This window comes from Neolamprologus multifasciatus, chromosome 7 (assembly GCF_963576455.1).
Source record: "Neolamprologus multifasciatus chromosome 7, fNeoMul1.2, whole genome shotgun sequence".
Taxonomy (NCBI): Eukaryota; Metazoa; Chordata; class Actinopteri; order Cichliformes; family Cichlidae; genus Neolamprologus; species Neolamprologus multifasciatus.
Window position 1 is genome coordinate 59984079 of NC_140445.1, and position 24154 is coordinate 60008232.

A 24154-nucleotide genomic window follows, 5' to 3' on the forward strand; every position below is an offset into this window, starting at 1 on the left:
AATTTGGTTCCAAGTTTATTCATATGAGCGCATGTTGTGTCACAGGCTCTTGAACTATGATACAGTAATTAATACAAGTGCAGTTGTTTTTGCTTGCATTGCATTTCTCATGACCCACACAGATAAAGAGGTGTTGACACAGTTGCTCGGGAGGACTTCTGAAGGTTGAATGCACACAAGAGAAAATGTAAGAAAAAACTGAACTGAATTTTCCGGGAGGAACCCACCTGAGGGATTAATAAAGTTTTATCTAATTAATCTGAAAGGATGTTTGAGGGAATGGAGTGTGTCGGATTATAATATTATTTTATGCCATGTTAGACCCCTAACTAAAGATTGTGAATTATTATGTAGTTTTAGTTTGCATTATTCTCCTGAATTAGAAGAAGGTGATAACTATTACATTTGGTAAACTGATTTGCATTACATTAGACTGCTGATTTATTGTGAATGAATGATATTGTTTTATGATGCATTATACTGCTGAGTTATAAGAAAATACTGTTCACAGAAAGTCATCGCCTTATTTGTCTGGTTAGAAGAGAACAGAGCATACTGCCCCATCTCATCAGGAGCAGATAAACAGGGAGCCAAGGTCGTAGCTTAGGCGCTGTGTGAGAAAGAATGTGAATGTTTAGGCTTTTATGATTAGGTGGGGGGCACTAGAGGCTATAAGAGTTTGATCAAGGCTCCACCATTTTGAGATCTGATGCTGTCTGCTGTATGGTGTCCATCTCCCACGCGTGTGTTCATTAAATCATCGTTTGACTTGACCCGGCCGGACCAGTGTGGTTATTTTGGTTTTCCTCTTGTATCCATCCCCAATATTTGAATCCGTAACAAGTGCTAAGTTTTCAGGTAAAAGAAGCACAGGTCACAAACAAACAAAATGCTGCAAAAAAATGGTTTGTCAAAACTTTTTATTTCATAAATGTTTTACAAAACTTATGTTTACAGTACTAGATTTAAAATACCCTGATACCCTGGATTCAATTAATTGAAAAAAAAAAATCATATTAGAATATGGATGGTCCTCACAAGACCTTTTGATAAGGGAATTATGGTTTAGTCCAGGGGTAGCCAACTCCAGGCCTCAAGGGCTCGTGTCCTGCAAGTTTTAGATGTCCCCCTGGGTCAACACACCTAAATCCAATCATTAGTTCATTACCAGGCCTCTGAAGAACTTCAAGACATGTTGAGGGGGTCATTTGACCATTTGCATCAGCTGTGTTGGATCAAGGACACATCTAAAACCTGCAGGACACCAGCACTTGAGGCCTAAATTTGCCTACCCCTGGTTTAGTCTAATTACTTTAAAACTGGTGGAGCAGAGACCAGATGTGAGTTTTCTACAGCTCGCTGCGTTCTGCATTTTCCTCATGCTGTTTGATCTTCTCTGGGACGGTCTGAGTCAGGAAGACAAAGCGCTCCTTCTTCAGGTGCTGAGCAGTTACCTGCTTTTTTAAACCAATCGCCAGGTACTTTTCTTCTGCTCCATATTTTGGCCAGTGGACAAGGTTGTGCCCATCAGGAGATCTAAACACACATACATTTGTTATTCAGTTATTAAACGTGTGAAATGTGAAATTTACAACAGTTGGAAATTCCTACCCTGTGCGAGCAAAGTTCCCCCAGTAGCTCATCATGATCTTGCTCAACTGTTCCTCATCCTCAGGGCACGGATCTAAAACGATCATGTTGCAAAACATTTTTCAATCAACAAAACAAAACAGATCAAGCATTAAGGCAGAGTTTTTATAAAGTCTTACCAGATAACCTAATATGGGTAGTTGTGAAGCAAAATCCCAAAACTGTAAAAATTTCATCTGCATGGTCAGTCCCAACAAAGCTCGGCCTTTTCTGCTGCAGGAATTTGGGAGGATGTTGGTACTCATACAGGTATACAGGAGCACCTGCATCTAGAATTAGACTTGCATTAGACGCACTTTAAAGTTCTTACAGGAAGTAACAACATGGCAGAGCGCAGAGAACGCTTTGTGAGACCAGGCAGCTGAGTCTAGGGGCAAGGCGGGGTTTCTGAAAGCATTTCCCAAAGCATAACAGGCGTTCCATCTGTGTGTGATATTTGTTAATGAACGTGTGTAACAGTAAACATCAAGTGTTGGGTTTTAAACAAATTTGTATAATCTTTCATTAAACAAATTAAATTACCTCTGTGAGCATTAGCAGCTTTAATCGCTGGAATGGTGAAAAACAAATCTCCAAGCATCTCAGTGTACCCATCTCTGTTTTTCACACGGTCGTCACCATTCCCGATATATTCATCAGCTATCACATCTCTGATAAATGCTGCTTTAGGCTTAAAGAAATAAGCAACACATCAATCAAAGAAGCTTGAGCAGGTCGGGGAACAGTAATATTGTAACATCAAGTGGTGTCTGCCTTACGTCGGGATAGAAGAGGGACACCATGTTCAAAACAAATTCCCGATCTAGTCCTTCTGTCCAGTTTTGGCGAGCAAAAAACTAAGGAAATACCAAGCCACAATTACATTTTTTCTTTGCTGTTATTTTGCAATTTTAAAACTATATTGAGATCTTTATTCAGAAGTTTCTGCAACACTTACTGATGCAAGTATCCATCCACCTTCATCATTATTGACGCCAGTCATGAATGGAACAGCATGGAGTTCATGTTTACGAAACAGCTCATCCACAGGTTTAGTCAGGAAATGTCCATCAACATTTACTGGAAATATTAAATTTGGATCCTTGAGAGAATTAAATATACAAAAGTAAAAGATGTGATAGCATGAACAGAGCTGAGGGAGAAATCAAAGGCTTCAAAGAAATATTGTAGAAGACATAATAATCAAATTCAGCATTCTCTATCATGTTTGTACCCATTACCTCACCTGTGTAAAACCCACTATAGTATCAATATCAAGGTTTCTCATGCAGTCACTGATCTTCTTTGTGCTTTCGAGACTGCAGCCAGATGCGTTTGCAATTGCCTGAGGTGAAATGTCAAATATAAATGGCAAATATTCAAAAACAAATCCATTTTAATATTCTCATTATTGTGCAACAAAAATATTTAACCCTCCAAAAAGGAAGAATATGGATAATTAACCTGCGCCATTGGTAGAGGATTATTTGCAACAAATACATTCATTGCAGCTGTGCCGCTCTCAGCAATAGCACGGTGAAGCAGCCCATCAGACAGTGGTGACAGGAGCTGATGATTCAAGCAACACATCACATATTAATTTTTGTTCTAGAGTGAAAAAGTTTATTTAAAGTTCATTTAAGCTGTAGATTACCAGAAGAGACACGCTCACTCCACCAGCAGACTCTCCAAATATGGTAACTAATCCTGGGTCTCCTCCAAAGTTGTGAATGTGCTGCTGGATCCACTTGAGAGCTTCAACCTGGTCCAGCAGGCCAAAGTTCCCTGAAATGTGCTCATCTCCAGTGCTGATAGAACAAAATGTTATTTTTATAATGTATTTTTCCTTATTGAAACATCTTTTTACAAGACACTTCTATTCATGTGTTATTGACAGCAGCTAGTAGAGGATTCTGAAAACCACTCTTCCATTATTTTTGTCCAGTTGGCCAGCAGCTGCATATGCCACTTCCACACATTTGCTGAAGCTGAGTGACACGGTAAGGCAGTAAAAAATTTACCAAGCTATGTTTATACCTTGTGATAAATAAAGCCAACTTTCAATTTTTTGTCTTATAAAATCAGATAAACAAACAAACAGAAAAACAAAACCACAGTATGTTCTACTTTGATAACTTGAGTTCATTTATATTTCCATGGGTCCAACATCGAGGGAACAGTTTACCAGGCCTGGGAAAGGGTTACTATGGCCCCAATGCTTGAACAAGGGAGATGGGAGGCACTGTAGGGGTTGGGTACAGTGTGTGCCAGTGGTGACCAACGATGGAGACCCTGGGAGACTGATGCCCACTACTAAAGCTGGTGATGGAGACGTGGAATGTCACCTTTCTGGTGGAGAAGAAGTTTCAGCTAGTGTGGGAGGTTGAGAGGTACTGCCTAGATATAGTCAGGCTCACCTGAAGGTGTGTCTTTGGCTCTAGAACCAGTCTTCTGGAGAGGCTAGTAAAAACTTGTGTGTGAGAGGAATTTAATGAGGCCATGAAAAAAGACTCAGATCTCATTGGAGCAATTCTGGAACACTATCAGGCAGCTCAGGAGAGGAAAGGGGTTATTTACCGACACTGTGTAAAGTGCTGGTGGAGTGCTGCTGATTTCAACTGAGGATATTGTCAGGCGGCAAAAGGAAACAGGACCTCCTTTCTCTCACTGACATGTCTTCTGTAGCAGGAGCAGAGTCTGGAGACAAGTGAGGCACCTAATGCTTAACCAGGGGAGAGTTCACTGAAGCAGTTAAACAACTCCTTGGTGGCAGGGCCCCTGGAGTGGATGAGGTTCGCCTTGAGTTCTGTAAGGCTATGGATATTGTAGGACTGTCTTGGTTGACACGTCTCTACAATGTTGTAGGGAGATCAGGGGCCATACCACTAGACTGGCAGACCTGGGTTGTGCTTCCAATCTTCCAGAAGGGGGATAAGACAGTCTGTTCCAACTATATGGGGATCACACTCCTCATCCTCCACAGGAAATTTTATGCCAGGGTTCTGGAATAGAGAGTGTGTCAATTAGTCGGGGGTGAAAGTACTGGAGGAACAATATGCTTTTCCTCCCGCTCCTCCCGGGTGCGGAACACAGCTCTCTATCGTCTCGAGGATATTTGAGGGTGTATCGCAGTTCGCCCAAGCAGCCTACATGTGTTGTGTTGACTTGGAGAAGCCCTTCAGTTAAGTCCTTCAGAGTATTCTTCTGTGAGATGCTTCAGTAGTATGGGGTGTGAGGCCCATTGTCATGGTTCATTCTGTCCTTATACAACTGTTGCAAGAGCTTGGTTTGCATTGCTGACAATAAATGATAATTGTTCCTCGGGGATACTGGACTCCACCAGGGTTGCCCTTTATCACAGATTCTGTTCATAATTTTTATGGACAGATTGGTGCTGTGGCAATGAGCTTTCTCCCAAGGGTGGCTGTCCTCTCTCTTAGAGATGGGGTGAGGAGTTTGGACATTCAGGAGGGGCTCAGAGCAGTCTTCTTCCAGATCAAAAGGAGCCAGTTACGGTGGTTTAGGCATCTGACTAGATGCCTCCTGGATGCCTCCTTGGTGAGGAGTTCTGGGCTCCCAGTGTTCCACTAGGAGGAGGCAGCTGGGGCCGACCCGTTGGAGAGATTATTGATGGATCGAGTTTATTTACCTGAGAAAACCCAGAAGTCCCAAGCGATACTGGATCAGAACCACAACCACGTCCTGGTAAGCAGCCAAGGCAGAGCCATCATATGTTGAAGCTGATCCCAGCGTAAAGCCCCCACCATGGATCCAGACCATGACCTGGACAGAACAATAAAAGAGCAAACTTTAGTTTACATTTTAGATGATAAAATGTGCAATTGAGTTCTAAAGATGGGTGTCTTTACTGAGATTGTGATTAGGCATCCCTCAAAACCTACAGCAAAAGGTTCTTACTGGGAGCTTGGCATTATTAGCTCTTTTTGCAGGAGTGTAAATGTTGAGGTAAAGACAGTCTTCAGAGATGTCTGGTATTTCTGCCAGCAGTCCACCAAGTTTATCAAGCATATCCAAAAGAGTTTCTTTAGATTGAATGCACCTTAAAGAGAGACAATGCTAATTTAAAAATAAAGCCAATAATTCCTCCAAGTATGTTGAAGTTCACATTTCTTACATTGGTGGCTGTTTAGTCGCATCTCTTACTCCTTCCCATCCTCCTACAAGCTGAGGTGGAGCCAGTCTCAAGGAAGGGCCGAGGGGTGGTTTGGCGAATGGGACACCCAGGTAGGCATGGACGCCAGTCTCCTTCCCTTTCACACTCACATACTCACCTTTCAGGCTCCCGAGCTTTGTGTGGACTACAGGTGCTGTCAGGATATTAGAAATGACTGAAAATCTTAACCTAAAACTTTATATTTAAAAAGAATTGTTGATCGAGCTATAGCTACAGAGACATGCCTGTTATAATGCACATTTACTGTCATGGCAGTGTTTGGTTTTTTTGGTTTAACATTATTTGTTTATTATTGTTCTTGGTTTTGGTTATCCTTTTTCTCAAGCTCTCAGTAATTTTAGTTCTCCCTCCCTCAGTTTTCATCTTAACCCGTGTTTAGCTTCTGTTCCCGTGTCCCATGTTCCTTGTCTCTTCCCAGTCAGCTGTGCCACCTTGTCAAGTCTGTGTCTTCTTGCCTGTCTTGTGTTTCCTGTTTTACTTTAATAGTCTCATTGTTTTGAGCTTTGCTTGCCCTTTGTCTCATTATATCTGATTAGTTCCAGATGTGTGTCTCTCCTGTTTCCCATTCACTCGTTACTCCCTTGTGTATTTTAACCCTGTGTTTTCCTTTGTCCATTGTCGCGTTGTACACCCTCTTTGCTTTTTGTTACCTTAGTGCGCCTAGGAAATTCCTAGTTTTCTTATTTCTTGTTCCTTGTTTTCAATTTGCTTTTCTGTAAACCTATAGAATTATTTTCTATGGGCTCAAATTGTGGTCATAAATATTTTGTACTTTTAAATCAAATGCATAGTTGTGAACTGAGTTTTGTAACCTTGTAAACAAAAATATCTGAAATTTTTATGTTTTTGCGTCTATACATGAGAATTTGTGTGTATGTAAAAAAGATTTACACAAGTTACAAATTTTTTATGTTAAGGTCTGGTTACAGATACAAAGCAATAAGCTATGTGTAGAACTCTGTGCTCAAGTTCTTTGGCTGTGTGAGTTTCAACTTACTAGTTTGAATTTTGACCCTATTTTTCTTCCTTTCAGCTGATTGGTCAATGTCATGTCAATCACAAATTTAACATTCCAATCAAGGAACAGATTGGGTTTGAAGGGGTGCTTTACTGAGCTTCAGGTCCTGGAAGGGTAATACAGTTTGAAGCTGGAGGATCTCTATATGAATATCCCATAAGGTTCATACAAGCTATGTCTCTTAACTTTCAATAACTGTTGAAAGGATATTTTTGTGCTATACCAGAAATATCATTATTACTTTAGTATGACTTTAACACAAAGTCAGGGCTGACCAGGGACCATTGCTGTGAGTCACACTGAGCAGAATAAAGATCCTGAGCCGATTTTTCAGTCGTGCGACCGTTTTGGGGATCGGCCTGAGTTTCGCCTTAATCGTGTGTTGTGTAGTATACATTTGGTAACGAGAAGCGACTAACACCTCACGACCAGGTCCTGATGGTCAGAAGAAAATCAAACCTGTTCGAAATCCTGTCGCCCCTCGTGAGGGTGTCAACGCAGCCTCTCACACTGCACACGCGCAAACAGAAATGAAAGTGGAAAGACGTAGTAGCACGACGGTGCAGCGTGTGATCTGGACACAGGCGATAGAGGCACAACTTGAAAAACTTTGGCAAGCTCATCTGAGCATTTCGATATGGCCTCACAAAATTATCACGACCACAACAACTGTGAAAAGAGTTGGATGGACATTGCTGCTCAATTGCAGCCTGGTCAATGCTTTTCATTAGTAATTTAGCAAAGTTGATGGTGGTGGTGTGTGTCTGCGTGAGGTAAAGACAGAGGGTGAGCGAGGGAGGCAAGAGACAGATTTTGTGTTATAAGCTTCATGTTATGGATGCACAGTGTGAGCACTCAGGTCGCATCAGAGCATCGGGCAGTATAGTGCGAGACCCTGCATTGTGACCTACGAACTTCTAACCCCTGAGATTCAATCGTACAGTTTGAGCAGGAGCTGAGTAACACGACTGAAATAAATCGCACAGTGTATGCCCAAAAGGATCCAAAATTTGTTGCGCTGGCCACTGCGCTCTGTCGTTTTTTGGGGGCAGCTCTACGTGTACTAGATGCTAGTGATGTGTCTGTCGCAAACGAAATGGCTCTTAGAGCCGGGTCTTTGACGTGAACGACACGAGCCGGCTCCTTATCGCCAGCTGTGTTTTTTTTTTCTTTCTGTCATCCTCTCTCTCTCTCTCTCACTTTTTTTTTGCTTCACTCTGCATGCGAGCTGGGAAGAGGGGGGAGGGGCGGTAGTTACACTCGCAGTAGCACAGGAACAGAGTGGGAGGGAGAGACAAAGAAAGAGAGCCAGAGCCAACATCGTCACATTAGAAAGGTATAGTAATCATCCACAACTATTTTCAGTTGCAGATGATAAAGGATTCAGAAAGTTTATTCATGCAGGCCCATATGACAGAGAATATGCATGTTGTTTTTGTTTTCATATTTTAATTTATATTTAATTGTGTTGTGGTTTGCAGTGTTTTGTGTTGTTTCACTTTAAATTTGTTTAAAAGGAAAAAGCTGAAAATTTAAATAGTTAAAAGTTGAAATGTGAATAGTTGTTTTTTTGTATTATATGATTTATATAAACATTACATTACATTAGTAATTCATTTTGTGCATAATTTTATGTTGTTGTTAATAACAAATTAATTAAAGCAACAAAACAATCTGAAGAGCCGGTTGGGAGCTGAAAGAGTGAGCCAAGCCGAAAGAGCCAGTTCTCTAAAAAGAGCCGGAAATCCCATCACTAGCGTCTGCTCCTTGTCTTTTCAAAACATGTCTCTCTCTGACATTATAACCTCTACAAGAGTTTGTGTTGTATTATCTTCAAATGTTCAATAAAAACATGAATCGCTCATTCATAACAAAGAAAGCTTTGTAACTATCCCAACTAGTGAAGAGTGTGTCATTTCCACAACACTATACTTTCCCCCCCAAGGTCCACAGGATATTTGAAAAGGCTCTGAAACTCCCCGAAAACCTGTGACAAAAACCTCACCAAACTCAGGCACGCATAGCTTTTTCTTTTTTGCTTTATTAATATTTATAATGTTTTAACCTTCAGCCTTTCGGGTTGTGCCTACTATGCCTGGTGTATTATTGGTTAGTTATGTCACCCGCCTGTTAGTATATTTTATTTGTATTTTGTATTCTGTGTTTTGTATTTGTATTTATTATTGCTCTAACTCGTTCTGTGGAGCACTTTGGCATACCTGTGGTTTTTTAAATGTGCTACATAAATAAATTTGTATTGTATTGTATTGTATAGCATGTTTTCCTTCGTGGTGCGGTGATAAAGGAAAATGCAGGCACCTGAAAGGACCTTTACCCTTCCAAGACCTGGAGGTCAATAAAGCACCCCTCCACAGCCAAACCCATCTGTTCTCTGATTGGATTGTTAAATTTGTGATTGACACAGCCAAGTACAAAATATTTATGACCACGATTTGAGCCCATATATTTCCAGGACATCTGGTGTTTGAGTGCCTTGTTTAGGTCCAACATCCTGACACACAGGTGTACGTTGCCATTTACACTACATGAGCATTTTTATTTTGATTATTTTGTTTGTTGTTTTAAGTGGTGTAAATAATCTGACCAAGTGTGATACTTCATCCACCCATCCATTCGCTTCCGCTTATCCTCTTCAGGGTCGCGGGGGGCGCATGGAGCCTATCCCAGCTGTCATAGGGCGAGAGGCAGGGTATACCCTGGACAGGTCGCCAGTCTGTCGCAGGGCTGTGATACATCATCATTTTTATTTATTTATTTATTTTAAAAAAGCTACTGGCTCACATGGCTCTGTATTTTTGGCCATAAACTTCCTTTGTTGTGTGTTGTGATCCTGATAAAGAAGCAGAGTTGACCATGAAATCTGTTTCTGTTTATTCACCGTCGCTGCAATACTCCATTTATTCCTTATCAGCATGAAGTCAGCAGAAAGATTTTTTTAAAAACAGCTTTTTCTTGCAAAATGAAAATAATAACAATAATTAAAATTTGCACGGTCCAGTCTTTTAAAACCGTCGTCTCACATGCTCGGTTCTTTGCTATCGTTCACCTTTGAACAGAGTGAATAGCCTTTGCAGGTAAAAAGTCACCTGGACTTAGAACACAAAAGTTGATGTTTAATTATCAGCTTTTAAAATGACTATTACTGCCATAATACCGTTGATTACTGATTGATTACTATTGTCAGATTTAAACACTAGTTTTTCAAAAAAGCAACTCGTGCAAAAACAGGAAAAGAAAAACATGTACTACATGTAGGTTTAAGGAACACACGCATTACACAGAAATTAGAAGATGTCACAAAGACCATTTTGCTAAGAAGTGTTTTATCCTACTTACCCTGAAGATCTGCAACAACAACAGCACAGAGGAATGAAGCGGATACCAAGAAGAAGAAATTGTGCTTTGCATGCAACTCCATGGTCAGCTCTGTGGATTGCGAAACTCCGCGGATTTTTCAAGAACCGAGCGCAGAACAAAGAGACAGAGGAAGTGCGTCCTCATATGAAGGTTTCTTCTCTTCTCTTTGACAAAGAGGAAAGGGTAGTGTCTCCAGCAAGATATGACGTCATTCAGTTTGACGCCAAACCATAACGGGACTAAAGTCCAATCTACAGTCTAAACTTTAGATTCACTTCAGGACTCACTTCCAGAACACTTTCTGCTTTGGATGTCCCGCCTACTTCGCCGCTATCGTAATCCACAACTTTGTCTTGCAATCCTTTTTTTTCGTCTGCCTGTCTGAAAAGCTCAAAATGTGAATTTGGTTCCAAGTTTATTCATATGAGCGCATGTTGTGTCACAGGCTCTTGAACTATGATACAGTAATTAATACAAGTGCAGTTGTTTTTGCTTGCATTGCATTTCTCATGACCCACACAGATAAAGAGGTGTTGACACAGTTGCTCGGGAGGACTTCTGAAGGTTGAATGCACACAAGAGAAAATGTAAGAAAAAACTGAACTGAATTTTCCGGGAGGAACCCACCTGAGGGATTAATAAAGTTTTATCTAATTAATCTGAAAGGATGTTTGAGGGAATGGAGTGTGTCAGATTATAATATTATTTTATGCCATGTTAGACCCCTAACTAAAGATTGTGAATTATTATGTAGTTTTAGTTTGCATTATTCTCCTGAATTAGAAGAAGGTGATAACTATTACATTTGGTAAACTGATTTGCATTACATTAGACTGCTGATTTATTGTGAATGAATGATATTGTTTTATGATGCATTATACTGCTGAGTTATAAGAAAATACTGTTCACAGAAAGTCATCGCCTTATTTGTCTGGTTAGAAGAGAACAGAGCATACTGCCCCATCTCACCAGGAGCAGATAAACAGGGAGCCAAGGTCGTAGCTTAGGCGCTGTGTGAGAAAGAATGTGAATGTTTAGGCTTTTATGATTAGGTGGGGGCCACTAGAGGCTATAAGAGTTTGATCAAGGCTCCACCATTTTGAGATCTGATGCTGTCTGCTGTATGGTGTCCATCTCCCACGCGTGTGTTCATTAAATCATCGTTTGACTTGACCCGGCCGGACCAGTGTGGTTATTTTGGTTTTCCTCTTGTATCCATCCCCAATATTTGAATCCGTAACAAGTGCTAAGTTTTCAGGTAAAAGAAGCACAGGTCACAAACAAACAAAATGCTGCAAAAAAATGGTTTGTCAAAACTTTTTATTTCATAAATGTTTTACAAAACTTATGTTTACAGTACTAGATTTAAAATACCCTGATACCCTGGATTCAATTAATTGAAAAAAAAAATTATATTAGAATATGGATGGTCCTCACAAAACCTTTTGATAAGGGAATTATGGTTTAGTCCAGGGGTAGCCAACTCCGGGCCTCCAGGGCTCATGTCCTGCAAGTTTTAGATGTCCCCCTGGGTCAACACACCTAAATCAAATCATTAGTTCATTACCAGGCCTCTGAAGAACTTCAAGACATGTTGAGGGGGTCATTTGACCATTTGCATCAGCTGTGTTGGATCAAGGACACATCTAAAACCTGCAGGACACCAGCACTTGAGGCCTAAATTTGCCTACCCCTGGTTTAGTCTAATTACTTTAAAACTGATGCAGCAGGGACCAGATGTGAGTTTTCTACAGCTCGCTGCGTTCTGCATTTTCCTCATGCTGTTTGATCTTCTCTGGGACGGTCTGAGTCAGGAAGACAAAGCGCTCCTTCTTCAGGTGCTGAGCAGTTACCTGCTTTTTTAAACCAATCGCCAGGTACTTTTCTTCTGCTCCATACTTTGGCCAGTGGACAAGGTTGTGCCCATCAGGAGATCTAAACACACATACATTTGTTATTCAGTTATTAAACGTGTGAAATGTGAAATTTACAACAGTTGGAAATTCCTACCCTGTGCGAGCAAAGTTCCCCCAGTAGCTCATCATGATCTTGCTCAACTGTTCCTCATCCTCAGGGCACGGATCTAAAACGATCATGTTGCAAAACATTTTTCAATCAACAAAATAAAACAGATCGAGCACTAAGGCAGAGTTTTTATAAAGTCTTACCAGATAACCTAATATGGGTAGTTGTGAAGCAAAATCCCAAAACTGTAAAAGTTTCATCTGCATGGTCAGTCCCAACAAAGCTCGGCCTTTTCTGCTGCAGGAATTTGGGAGGATGTTGGTACTCATACAGGTATACAGGAGCACCTGCATCTAGAATTAGACAAATGTGTGTGATATTTGTTAATGAATGTATGTAACAGTAAATATCAAGTGTTGGGTTTTAAACAAATTTGGATAATCTTTCATTAAACAAATATAATTACCTCTGTGAGCATTAGCAGCTTTAATCGCTGGAATGGTGAAAAACAAATCTCCAAGCATCTCAGTGTACCCATCTCTGTTTTTCACACGGTCGTCACCATTTCCGATATATTCATCAGCTATCACATCTCTGATAAATGCTGCTTTAGGCTTAAAGAAATAAGCAACACATCAATCAAAGAAGCTTGAGCAGGTCGGGGAACAGTAATATTGTAACATCAAGTGGTGTCTGCCTTACGTCAGGGTAGAAGAGGGACACTGTGTTCAAAACAAATTCCCGATCTAGTCCTTCTGTCCAGTTTTGGGGAGCAAAAAACTAAGGAAATACCAAGCCAAATTACATTTTTTCTTTCAACATTACAAAACAACAACAAACTACATTGAGATCATGGAGCTTTTTATTTACATGTTCCTGTGACACTTACTGATGCAAGCATCCATCCGCCTTCATCATTATTGACACCAGTCATGAATGGAACAGCATGGACTTCATGTTTACGAAACAGCTCATCCACAGGTTTAGTCAGGAAATGTCCATCAACATTTACTTGAAATCTCACATTTGGATCCTTGAGAAAATAAAATGTACAAAAGTAAAAGATGTGATAGCATGAACATATCTGAGGGAGAAATCAAAGGCTTCAAAGAAATATTGTAGAAGACATAATAATCATTCTGTATCATGTTTGCACCCTTTACCTCACCTGTGTAAAACCCACTATAGTATCAATATCAAGGTTCCTCATGCAGTCACTGATCTTCTTTGTGCTTTCGAGACTGCAGCCAGATGCATTTGCAACTGCCTGAGGTGAAATGTCAAATATAAATGGCAAATATTCAAAAACAAATCCATTTTAATATTCTCATTATTGTGCAACAAAAATGTTTAACCCTCCAAAAAGGAAGAATATGGATAATTAACCTGCGCCATTGGTAGAGGATTATTTGCAACAAATACATTCATTGCAGCTGTGCCGCTCTCAGCAATAGCACGGTGAAGCAGCCCATCAGACAGTGGTGACAGGAGCTGATGATTCAAGCAACACATCACATATTAATTTTTGTTCTAGAGTGAAAAAGTTTATTTAAAGTTCATTTAAGCTGTAGATTACCAGAAGAGACACGCTCACTCCACCAGCAGACTCCAAATATGGTAACTAATCCTGGGTCTCCTCCAAAGTTGTGAATGTGCTGCTGGATCCACTTGAGAGCTTCAACCTGGTCCAGCAGGCCAAAGTTCCCTGAAATGTGCTCATCTCCAGTGCTGATAGAACAAAATGTTATTTTTATAATGTATTTTTCCTAAATGAAATATCTTTTCACAAGACAATTCTATTGTAGGTTTCTATTGTAGGTTTACTGGCACTACCAGCTCCTGCCAGTAACTCACTACTGAAACTCGCTACTGGATCTCATTATTTCCAGTTGGGCAAAAGTAGCATATCCCACTTCCACATATTTGTTGAAGCTGAGTGACAGGGTAAGGGAATAAAAAAATTATTAAGCTATGTTTATACACTGTGATAAATAAAGCCAACAGTTTACCCTGCCTGGGATTGGGTTACTGGGGCCCCACCCTGGAGCCAGGCTTGGGGATGGCCGCCTCAGCACATGGGGCCAGCCTGGGGCGGCCTGAAGAAGGGACATGGGAGGCACCGTAGGGGTCGGGTGCAATGTGTGCCAGTGGTGGCCAAGGGTAGAGACCCTGGCAGACTGATGCCTGTCTACTGAGGCTGGCGATGGAGACATGAAACGTCGCCTGTATTGGGGAAGGAGCCTGAGATATTGTGTGAGATTGAGAGGTACCAGACAGATAAAGTCAGGCTCACCTCAATGCATATCTTGGGCTCTGGAACCAGTATCCTGGACAGGAGCTTTACCAACACTGTGTATAGTGTGGGTGGAGTGCTGCTGACTTTGACGGAAGATATTGTCAGACAGTAGAAGGCATACTTCGGGGACCTCCTTAGTCTCACGGACACATCTCCTGTAGCAGTAGCAGAGTCTTGTGACAAGGGGGGAAACTCATGCATAACCAGGAGCGAGGTTACTGAAGCAGTTAAACAACTCCTTGGTGGTAGGTCCCCTGGGGTGGATGAGGTTCACCCTGAGTTCCTTAATGATGTGGATGTTGTAGGGCTATCTTGGTTGAGATGCCTCTACAGTGTTGCGTTGAGATCTGGGGCTGTACCTCTGAATTGGCAGACCTGGGTTGTGCTTCCCATCTTCAAGAAGGGGGATAAGAGGGTGTGCTCAACTATATGGGAATCACACTCCTCAGCCTCCACAGAAAATCCTATGCCAGGCTGCTGGAAAGAGGAGTCTGTGAGTTAGTCAAACCTCTAGTACAGGAGAAACAATGTGGTTTTCCTCCTGGGTGCGGAACACAGCTCTTTATCATCTCAAGGATATGGTGGGGTGTAGGGGAGTTCACCCAACCAGCCTACATTTGTTGTGTGGACTTGGAGAAGGCATTTGATTGTGTCTGCAAGAGTATATCTTGTGTGAGATGCTTCAGGAGTATGGGGTGTCAGTCCCGTTGTTTTTATTCATTCTGTCCTTAATACAACTGTTGCAAGCGCTTGGTTTGCAATGCCGGCAATAAATCGGAATTATTCCTCATGTGTACTGGACTCCACCAGAGCTGCATTTATCACAGATTCTGTTCATAATTTTTATGGACAGATTGGTGCTGTGGCAATGAGCTTTCTCCCAATGGTGACTGGCCTCTCTCTTAGAGATGGGGTGAGGAGTTTGGCCATTCGGGAGGGGCTCAGAGTAGAGTCGCTACTGCTCCACATCTAAAGGAGTTTGAGTTAAGGTGGTTCAGACATCTGATTAGGATGCCTCCTGGACACCTCCTGGGTGAGGCGATCTGTACTCACAGTCTCCCACTGGTAGGAGGCAGCTGGGGCCGACCCGTTGGAGAGATTATTGATGGATCGAGTTTATTTACCTGAGAAAACCCAGAAGTCCCAAGCGATACTGGATCAGAACCACAACCACGTCCTGGTAAGCAGCCAAGGCAGAGCCATCATATATTGAAGCTGATCCCATCACAAAGCCCCCACCATGGATCCAGACCATGACCTGGACAGAACAATAAAAGAGCATTCCGTCAAAGATTAGAGGATCTTTTGGAGTCTCAGTCAAGCTACAATAACTAATCTTCATAAATGTAAACGTTAAACAAACAAAAACACTTAAGTTTACATTTTAGATGATAACATGTACAATTGAGTTCTGAAGATGGGTGTCTTTATTGAGACTGTGATTAGGCATCCCTCATAATCTACAGCAAAAGGTTCTTACTGGGAGCTTGGCATTTTTAGCTCTGTTTGCAGGAGTGTAAATGTTGAGGTAAAGACAGTCTTCAGAGATGTCTGGTATTTCTGCCAGTGCTTTACCGAGTTTATCAAGCAGATCCAAAACAGCTTCTTTAGACTGAACGCACCTTAAAGAGAGACAATGTTAATGATACAAATAAAGCCAATCATTTCTCAAAGTGTGTTGAAGTTCACATTTCTTACATTGGTGGCTGTTTAGTGGCATCTCTTACTCCTTCCCATCCTCCTACAGGCTGAGGTGGAGCCAGTCTCAAGGAAGGGCCGAGGGGTGGTTTGGCAAATGGGACACCCAGGTAGGCATGGACGCCAGTCTCCTTCCCTTTCACACTCACATACTCACCTTTCAGGCTCCCGATTTTTGTGTGGACTACAGGTGCTGTCAGGATATTAGAAATCAGTGAGAATCATAACATAAAACTTTTGAACTTCCATTCAAACGTGCTTTGAAATTATAACTGACATACCAAATTTCTCAAAATATGCAATATCTGGTTCTGGTAACGTCACCAAAAGAAAAACTAGTCAACAATTTGATGAATGGTTTAAAAATACTTAGAGAAAAAGCACTTAAAAATTATCACTAAATTCCTCAAAATATTTAATATTTGAATCCTGGCAGCACCTTATTTTTATGAAGACTATATGTGATACAGTCATATGAAGCCATGTGAAAGAACTAAAAGACTATATCATGTAGGTGATCAAAAGAGAAAAAAGTCAGAAATTTTATTAACTGGTCAATTGTGTAAATAAATTCAGTATCAAGGAAACATCTCAAACTGCTGAATACTTTTAGAAATCAAGGGAAAAGTTTAGCTTTTGCTCTGGACAATTAATCCCCATCTTTATAGTGAGGGCGCTAACTAAAGCACTAAATGATAATGTTTTGGTTTAAACCAGACATTTAAATAATCTAACCAGCTGTGATGTGTCATCGTTAATTTGAAAAAGGCTACTTGCTAATTTATTTATTTATTTTTACCATAAACATTCTTTGTTGGGTGGTGTCTACAATTATCCTGGTAAAAAAGCAGAGTTGAGCATGAGATCTGTTTCTGTTTATTCACAGTCACTGCAATACTTCATTTAGTCTTTAACAGCATGAAGTCAGCAAAAAAGAAATTTGCTTAATAACACTTGCACCCTGTCCTACTGAAAAGTTTATCTTCAATCCTCTCCTATCAGCACACCTAGCCTGGTTATCTCCAATCTTTCACCTTTGAACGAAGTGCAGGTGCAGCATAAAGTTAACCTTATGTTCATTTTGTTTTAAATCATGACTAATATACAGCTACAGTGTAATGAAATTAACAGTGTGGTCCGAACTGCTTCTGTTTTTATTATAATTATTACTGTCATAATACCACTCAGGGATGATTAATTGCAGCTGCCAGATTTATGCAGATATTTTTCAAAGAGAGACTCGTGTAATAAAAACATGCACTGCCTGTACGATACACAAACACAAAAGCATAAATTACACATAACTTAAGTGTTGTGACAAAGGTCATTTTGCAAAGAACTGTTTTCTCCTACTCACCCTGAAGGTCTGCAACAACACAGAGGAATAAAACGGACATCAAGAAGCAGAAAGTCTGCTGCACGTGGAACTTCATGGTCGACTCTGGATTACGAAACCAGGCAGATTCTCAGAGATGTGAGCCAAAAAGCCAACAGACAGAGAGAGTGCTTCCTCTTATTAAGCTTTTTCCTTTTCTCTTTCACATAGGGAAACAGCTCTTACGGGATGTGACGTGATTCATTCAGTTTGACACAGGGCTAAAGTCCAACCATACAGTAAAGTGTGTCCAGAACACCTTCTACTTCTTTGTTTTAGACCTGCTACAGTGCTTTATTTAATGAAGGGGGATTTATTTTAATTATGCATTTTTATAAAGCCTTTGTGTTGATCAACTTTTCATAATAAAAACTTGCCTCGCTTTGGTTGCAGACATATGTTCCTCAGGTTAATCAGAATGTAATAAATGGCTTAGGTCAAGATTCACATTCAAGGTTTGAAATCAAAAGGGGGGATAAGACAAAGATTAATGTTTGTAATGGTAGCAGAAGATTTACCCCAAAACACTGACATGGAATGGTATTAATATCATACGAAAACAATTAACAGTAAGTCAGTTGGCAGAGATTTCCTCCAGTTTGTGACAGCTCCACATTTTATACATTGAATTTTGTGAAGGAGAAAAGGAGTAAACTCTGCAACAAACTTTAGAGAACATTCTTACTGTTTTTTTTTTTAATTTTCTTCTTTCAAACTGGATCAGATAACCAAAATAAGAAAAACAAATTTTCACACCTAATACTTCCTAAAGCGAAAGAATTCCTCTTTAAAAATTGAAATTAAATGTATCCAACTAATGATAATCTGTATTTAAAGTATCCCAGTTGTACAGCTTAAGCACTTCAGTTATTAGTCTCAAAGCAATACTTCACTTTGTAAATGCCACGAGATGTTTTAATAGCTTACACAATGTTTGCCTTGCTTTATACCTGCAATCGTATTCCTTGTAGATTTTCTATTTATATTGACCATGAGAGATATAGCTACATGTTATGAAGACTCTGCTCAGTGTAGCACAAAGTACGACGTAAATCTTGTTGTGCTTGGTAGAGATATGCTTGTGATATGTAGTGATAAGGTTTATTTTACTACAAGTGTACCATTATATGGACAATATAATGAATTATACATAAAACAGCTGTCTACCAATTTTGGGTAAGACTGCTTATATAAATATTTCATATCATTATAGGGTGTTGTCTGTGAAGGTTCTCAGTCATCCAGGTCATCGTAGTCAAAGGAGCTTGCAAAGAAAAGCGTCTGGACTTCTTTAAGTTACTTGAAGACGTTTCACCTCTCATCCGAGAGGCTTCTTCAGTTCTAAGGTCAAATGGTGGAGAGTCCCAGATATAAACCTAGTGGGAGTGTCCCCCCACAGAGGGACAAAAGGACCCCCCGATGATCCTCTAATCGCCTGAGCCAAGGTGTGGAACTGGGTGTGGGTCCCAATCAGCCAGAGTTTCGGGTGAGTTCATTGTGAAACCTGGCCCCACCTTATCATGCGAATTCCTGAGGTCAGATGGCCCAGGATGTGAGTGGGCGTTAAGGCGTCTGGGAAGGGATCTCAAAACTGGATTATAGATGGCAGAGAGTTGGTGTTGTAAACCACCGCCTCTGTTCAAAGATGGTCGCTCACAGTGGACATAGATGGCTTCTTTCACTCCTCTTTTGATTCTAACCTAATACATTTCTGTTTATGCAACATTCTGTATTACACAATACAGAGAAATAAATTAACTTTGTTTGTCACAGTCAGTATAAACCACTGTTTCTTTGGGGCGGGCCCAACTGGTGGGATGGGGATAATTTGAAAAGTATTGAGTAAAACTAAACTGAATGAAATAGATTTTTTGCTGATGCTGATACTATTGCATCTCTGGATACCAAAACCAAACACAAATTTTCTTACTTTTTTGTAAGTAAGGATCTCAACAGGTTTTGGGCACTTACTAAATTCATTTCATCTTAAGCAGGCCTATACTTGAAAAGTTCTATCTGTAAATCCAGCTATTTAAATAATTTGCCTTTGGATCTTTGTTTCTGGAATATCAGGAATATCTCTCAAATCCTCTCCAATGCACAACCTCGGGGAGCTTTTCAGCTTGAGCACACTAGTCAGCAACAGGAGAAAAAAATGAAAAGGAACAGATTGTCACATCTTTTTATTTTGCTTTCTATCAGTGTAATACAAGACAGCTGGACTCAACTATCACCCACAAGGAGGATTTCTCATTTCACTCCTATTTTATTTCAGTTCCACAGTTACATGTAAAAATGCACTGGTGTACATCAAACTACTGTTGTCATTGCAACGGATTATTTTACATATCTGTGTTTAGGATTGTAAATCCAATAAGACTGACATTTAAAAAAACACACACAGTATAAGCATGACTTAATATTAATTTTATTTTAGAATAAGGATTAGTAAGGAGACACTGTTGGTCCATACTAACTAATATTTTGCAGTATCTGAAAACTGAATCGTTGCTTGGTCTGATGCTGCAACGCCTCGGGAATGAGAACGGGCTGGATTATTTTTTAAAACTATATAAAAGACAAAAGAGATGTGACAACAAATCGCTGCGTTCTGCATTTTCCTCATGCTGTTTGATCTTCTCTGGGACGGTCTGAGTCAGGAAGACAAAGCGCTCCTTCTTCAGGTGCTGAGCAGTTACCTGCTTTTTTAAACCAATCGCCAGGTACTTTTCTTCTGCTTCATACTTTGGCCAGTGGACAAGGTTGTGCCCATCAGGAGATCTGAACAGATATACATTTGTTATTCAGTTATTAAACGTGTGAAATGTGAAATTTACAATAGTTGGAAATTCCTACCCTGTGCAAGCAAAGTTCCCCAATTAGCTCATCATGATCTTGCTCAACTGTTCCAAATTCTCAGGGCACGGATCTAAAACGATCATGTTGCAAAACATATTTTTCAAACACGGGGAAAACAAAACAAATGCAGTACTGTGTTGAGACAGAGATTTTTACAGAGAATTCTTACCGACTAATTTTACATGGGTAGTTGTGAAGCAAAGTTCAAAAACTGTAAACTGTTGGTCAGTCCCAACAAAGCTCGGCCTTTTCTGCTTTGGGAGGATGTTGGTACTCATACAGGTATACAGGAGCACCTGCATCTATACTTAGACGAATGTGTGTGATATTTGTTAATGAAAGTGTGTCACAGTAAACATCAAGTGTTGGGTTTTAAACAAATTTGTATAATCTTTCATTAAACAAATTAAATTACCTCTGTGAGCATTAGCAGCTTTAATCGCTGGAATGGTGAAAAACAAATCTCCAAGCATCTCAGTGTACCCATCTCTGTTTTTCACATGGTCGTCACCATTTCCGATATATTCATCAGCTATCACATCGCTGATAAATGCTGCTTTAGGCTTAAAGAAATAAGCAACACATCAATCAAAGAAGCTTGAGCAGGTCGGGGAACAGTAATATTGTAACATGGTAAGGTGTCTGCCTTACGTCAGGGTAGAAGAGGGAAACCATGTTCAAAAGAAATTCCCGATCTAGTCCTTCTGTCCAGTTTTGGCGAGCAAAAACCTAAAAAAAAAAATACAAAGCCACTATTAAAGTTTCACAATTGCTGGCATAAGTTCAGAATCAGAATCAGAATCAGAATTTATTTGTCACATACAGGTTGCCCTGCAGTAAAATGAGACACCCCCCCCGGACCTTACACATATAACACAGACATTACATTGGGGGTTACAAGTCGGAGATCGGCAGTTACGGAAAAAAACACTGAAATGTACACACAATGGGAAGGTACAAGAGGAAAAAAAGAGACCCCTACTCATGCTGTGCTTCCGTGGTAGGACAGCACGAGAACAGGAAACAAAAAAACTCCTCTGCACAAAAAAAGCACATGAATGTTCACAGCACAACATTATGAAGACATAACAAGCCACAGGGATGGGTAGGGGGATGAGGAGTAATCCCAGGCAACACAGCAGACATCCTGCCACTGCGCCGACTCGCCAGCGCGGGCCCAGACCCGCCTCGTGTTCCCAGGAGGTAACAAGCATCGAAGGCGTTGGAAAGGGAAGGGGAGATGAGTGAGTGCTTATCAGTGTAAGTGTGTGTGTGTGCGTGTCCATAGTTCAGCTGAGACAGTGTCCTTCGCCCTATCAGGCTAAGTAAACAGTCCTCCAGCCAATCCAGGTGGCCTTGCAGGGATGGGGAGAATAGTCATCACACAGTCGTTATCAGGGAGTGTTTGTCCGGCTTCAGCCTTGGGCCTGTGCAGCTGGCGCCGTGGTGGTGTCTGCATTTGATCCCGAATTTGTTGATTTATTGAGAATTTTCAAAGCTGATCTTTTTAACACTCTGAAACTGGTCTCTCTATCTCCCGTTGGAGAGCCGCGAGCCTCCCCATGATGGTATCAAACTTCTGATCCGTGGTGTTATCATTCTTTTGATTCTGAGACCTCACAACTGCAGTTCTGTTTGTAACCACTGGGCTCTTTATTCACAGGCTTCTACAACACTTACTGATGCAAGTATCCATCCACCTTCATCATTATTGACACCAGTCATGAATGGAACAGCATGGAGTTCATGTTTACGAAACAGCTCATCCACAGGTTTAGTCAGGAAATGTCCATCAACATTTACTTGAAATCTCAAATTTGGATCCTTAAGAGAGTAAAATGTACAAAAGTTAAAGATGTGATAGCATGAACATAGCTGAGGGAGAAATCAAAGGCTTCAAATAAACATTGTAGAAGACATGAGTGAAAAGGTTTATATAAAGTTTCTCTAACTGTAGATTCTTACCAGAAGAGACACGCTCACTCCACCAGCAGACTCTCCAAATATGGTAACTAATCCTGGGTCTCCTCCAAAGTTGTGAATGTGCTGCTGGATCCACTTGAGAGCTTCAACCTGGTCCAGCAGGCCAAAGTTCCCTGAAATGTGCTCATCTCCAGTGCTGATAGAACAAAATGCATTTTTTGACTTAAACGTCTTTTTATAAGACACTTTTATTAATGTCTTTAAAGCAGATGACCTTTTATCACCATCATGCCTCAGTTTGATCGGAGCCTTTTCCTCACAACATGAAGAAAAGGGGGCTGTTACTGTAATGCCTCCAATATTAAAGACTTATGACAAGATGATATGATATACAGACCATAGAAAAAGTCTAACATTGAAGTGTGTGCATTCCTAGCGTGGCCCTCAGTGGCCCTATAGCAATCACAGAAGGAGTCATGAGTCATATCTTGTTAATAATTTTACCTCCTCACTACGTACGACTCTGGAAACTAAGGCCTCAAATCAGAAGTATTTGACTCTGTGGTATAATTCTCAAACACGTAGCCTAAAGCAGATGACTCGTAAGCTGGAGAGGAAATGGCGTGTCACAAATTTAGAAGATCATCATTTATCCTGGAGAAATAGTTTGTTGCTTTATAAGAAAGCCCTCCACAAAGCCAGAACATCTTACTATTCATCACTGATTGAAGAAAATAAGAATAACCCCAGGTTTCTCTTCAGCACTGTAGCCAGGCTGACAAAAAGTCAGAGCTCTATTGAGCCAACCATCCCTTTAACGTTAACTAGTAATGACTTCATGAACTTCTTCACAATTAAAATTTTAATCATTAGAGAAAAAATTAACAATAATCATCCCACAGATGTAATATTATCTACAGCTACTTTTAGTAAAAATTGATATTCATTTAGACACTGACGCTAAAAAACTAGTTCATGCATTTATTACTTCCAGGCTGGACTACTGTAATTCATTATTATCAGGATGTCCTAAAAACTCCCTGAAAAGCCTTCAGTTAATCCAAAATGCTGCAGCAAGAGTACTGACAGGGACTAGAAAGAGAGAGCATATTTCTCCTGTTTTGGCTTCCCTTCATTGGCTCCCTGTTAAATCCAGAATTGAATTCAAAATCCTGCTCCTCACATACAAGGTCTTAAATAATCAGGCCCCATCTTATCTTAATGACCTTGTAGTACCATATCACCCTATTAGAGCACTTTGCTCTCACTCTGCAGGCCTACTTGTTGTTCCTAGAGTATTTAAAAGTAGAATGGGAGGGAAAGCTTTCAGGCCCCTCTTCTGTGGAACCAGCTTCCAGTTTGGATTTGGGAGACAGAAACTATCTCTACTTTTAAGATTAGGCTTAAAACTTTCCTTTTTGCTAAAGCATATAGTTAGGGCTGGACCAGGTGACCTTGAGTGTGGCTTTTGAGAAGAAACTATTCTTGAGTCTGTCAGTCTTTGTGCTGATGCACCTTCATTTTTGCGGTGCGGAAATATTTGAGCAAGGTACTGAAATAACTGGACAAAAAATTAAACCCAAATTTGAAATCAGCATGAAAAGAACTACAAATCCCAAATAAAAATACCTGTGATGATTATGACATGTTGACCTGTGTTATTTAAATAAATTCAGTATTAAGGGAAAGTGGCAAACCACTGCTTCAAAGCTGTATTCATGTTCAGAATGGCATGCAATAGGAAACGTGTTCTTTCACCCGTCAGGGTGCTGTGCTGCTCAGATTACAGACACACACTCTGATTAGAATAGGTACAAA

General features: G+C 40.5%; 1 protein-coding gene, 1 long non-coding RNA gene and 1 pseudogene across 3 annotated transcripts; all 3 read right to left on the minus strand.

Annotated features, from left to right (window-relative positions):
- Nucleotides 1–911: 911 nt before the first annotated feature.
- ces2b (carboxylesterase 2b) lies at nt 912–17717 on the minus strand. The gene is given in 26 exon segments (XM_085168448.1): nt 912–1536; nt 1612–1684; nt 1770–1919; nt 2173–2320; nt 2409–2486; nt 2588–2731; nt 2876–2974; nt 3094–3198; nt 3284–3437; nt 5279–5412; nt 5548–5689; nt 5765–5948; nt 11983–12155; nt 12231–12303; nt 12389–12538; nt 12652–12799; nt 12888–12965; nt 13075–13218; nt 13354–13452; nt 13572–13676; nt 13762–13792; nt 13794–13913; nt 15606–15739; nt 15962–16103; nt 16180–16372; nt 17537–17717. Coding segments are annotated over 26 exon segments (3264 nt in total). The 5' UTR covers nt 17613–17717; the 3' UTR covers nt 912–1349.
- Nucleotides 9656–10281, minus strand: LOC146515743 (uncharacterized). Its single transcript, XR_014875350.1, has 2 exons — nt 10168–10281; nt 9656–9909 (listed from the first exon to the last, which is right to left on the minus strand). It is a non-coding gene; the product is annotated as an uncharacterized LOC146515743 (long non-coding RNA).
- A 1876-nt stretch (nt 17718–19593) lies between the features above and the next one.
- Nucleotides 19594–22575, minus strand: LOC146515744 (liver carboxylesterase-like; annotated as a pseudogene). The gene is made up of 6 exons (XR_014875348.1): nt 22094–22575; nt 21065–21142; nt 20829–20976; nt 20583–20715; nt 20411–20483; nt 19594–20335 (listed from the first exon to the last, which is right to left on the minus strand). The product of XR_014875348.1 is annotated as a liver carboxylesterase-like (transcript).
- Between the last annotated feature and the right edge of the window lie 1579 nt (nt 22576–24154).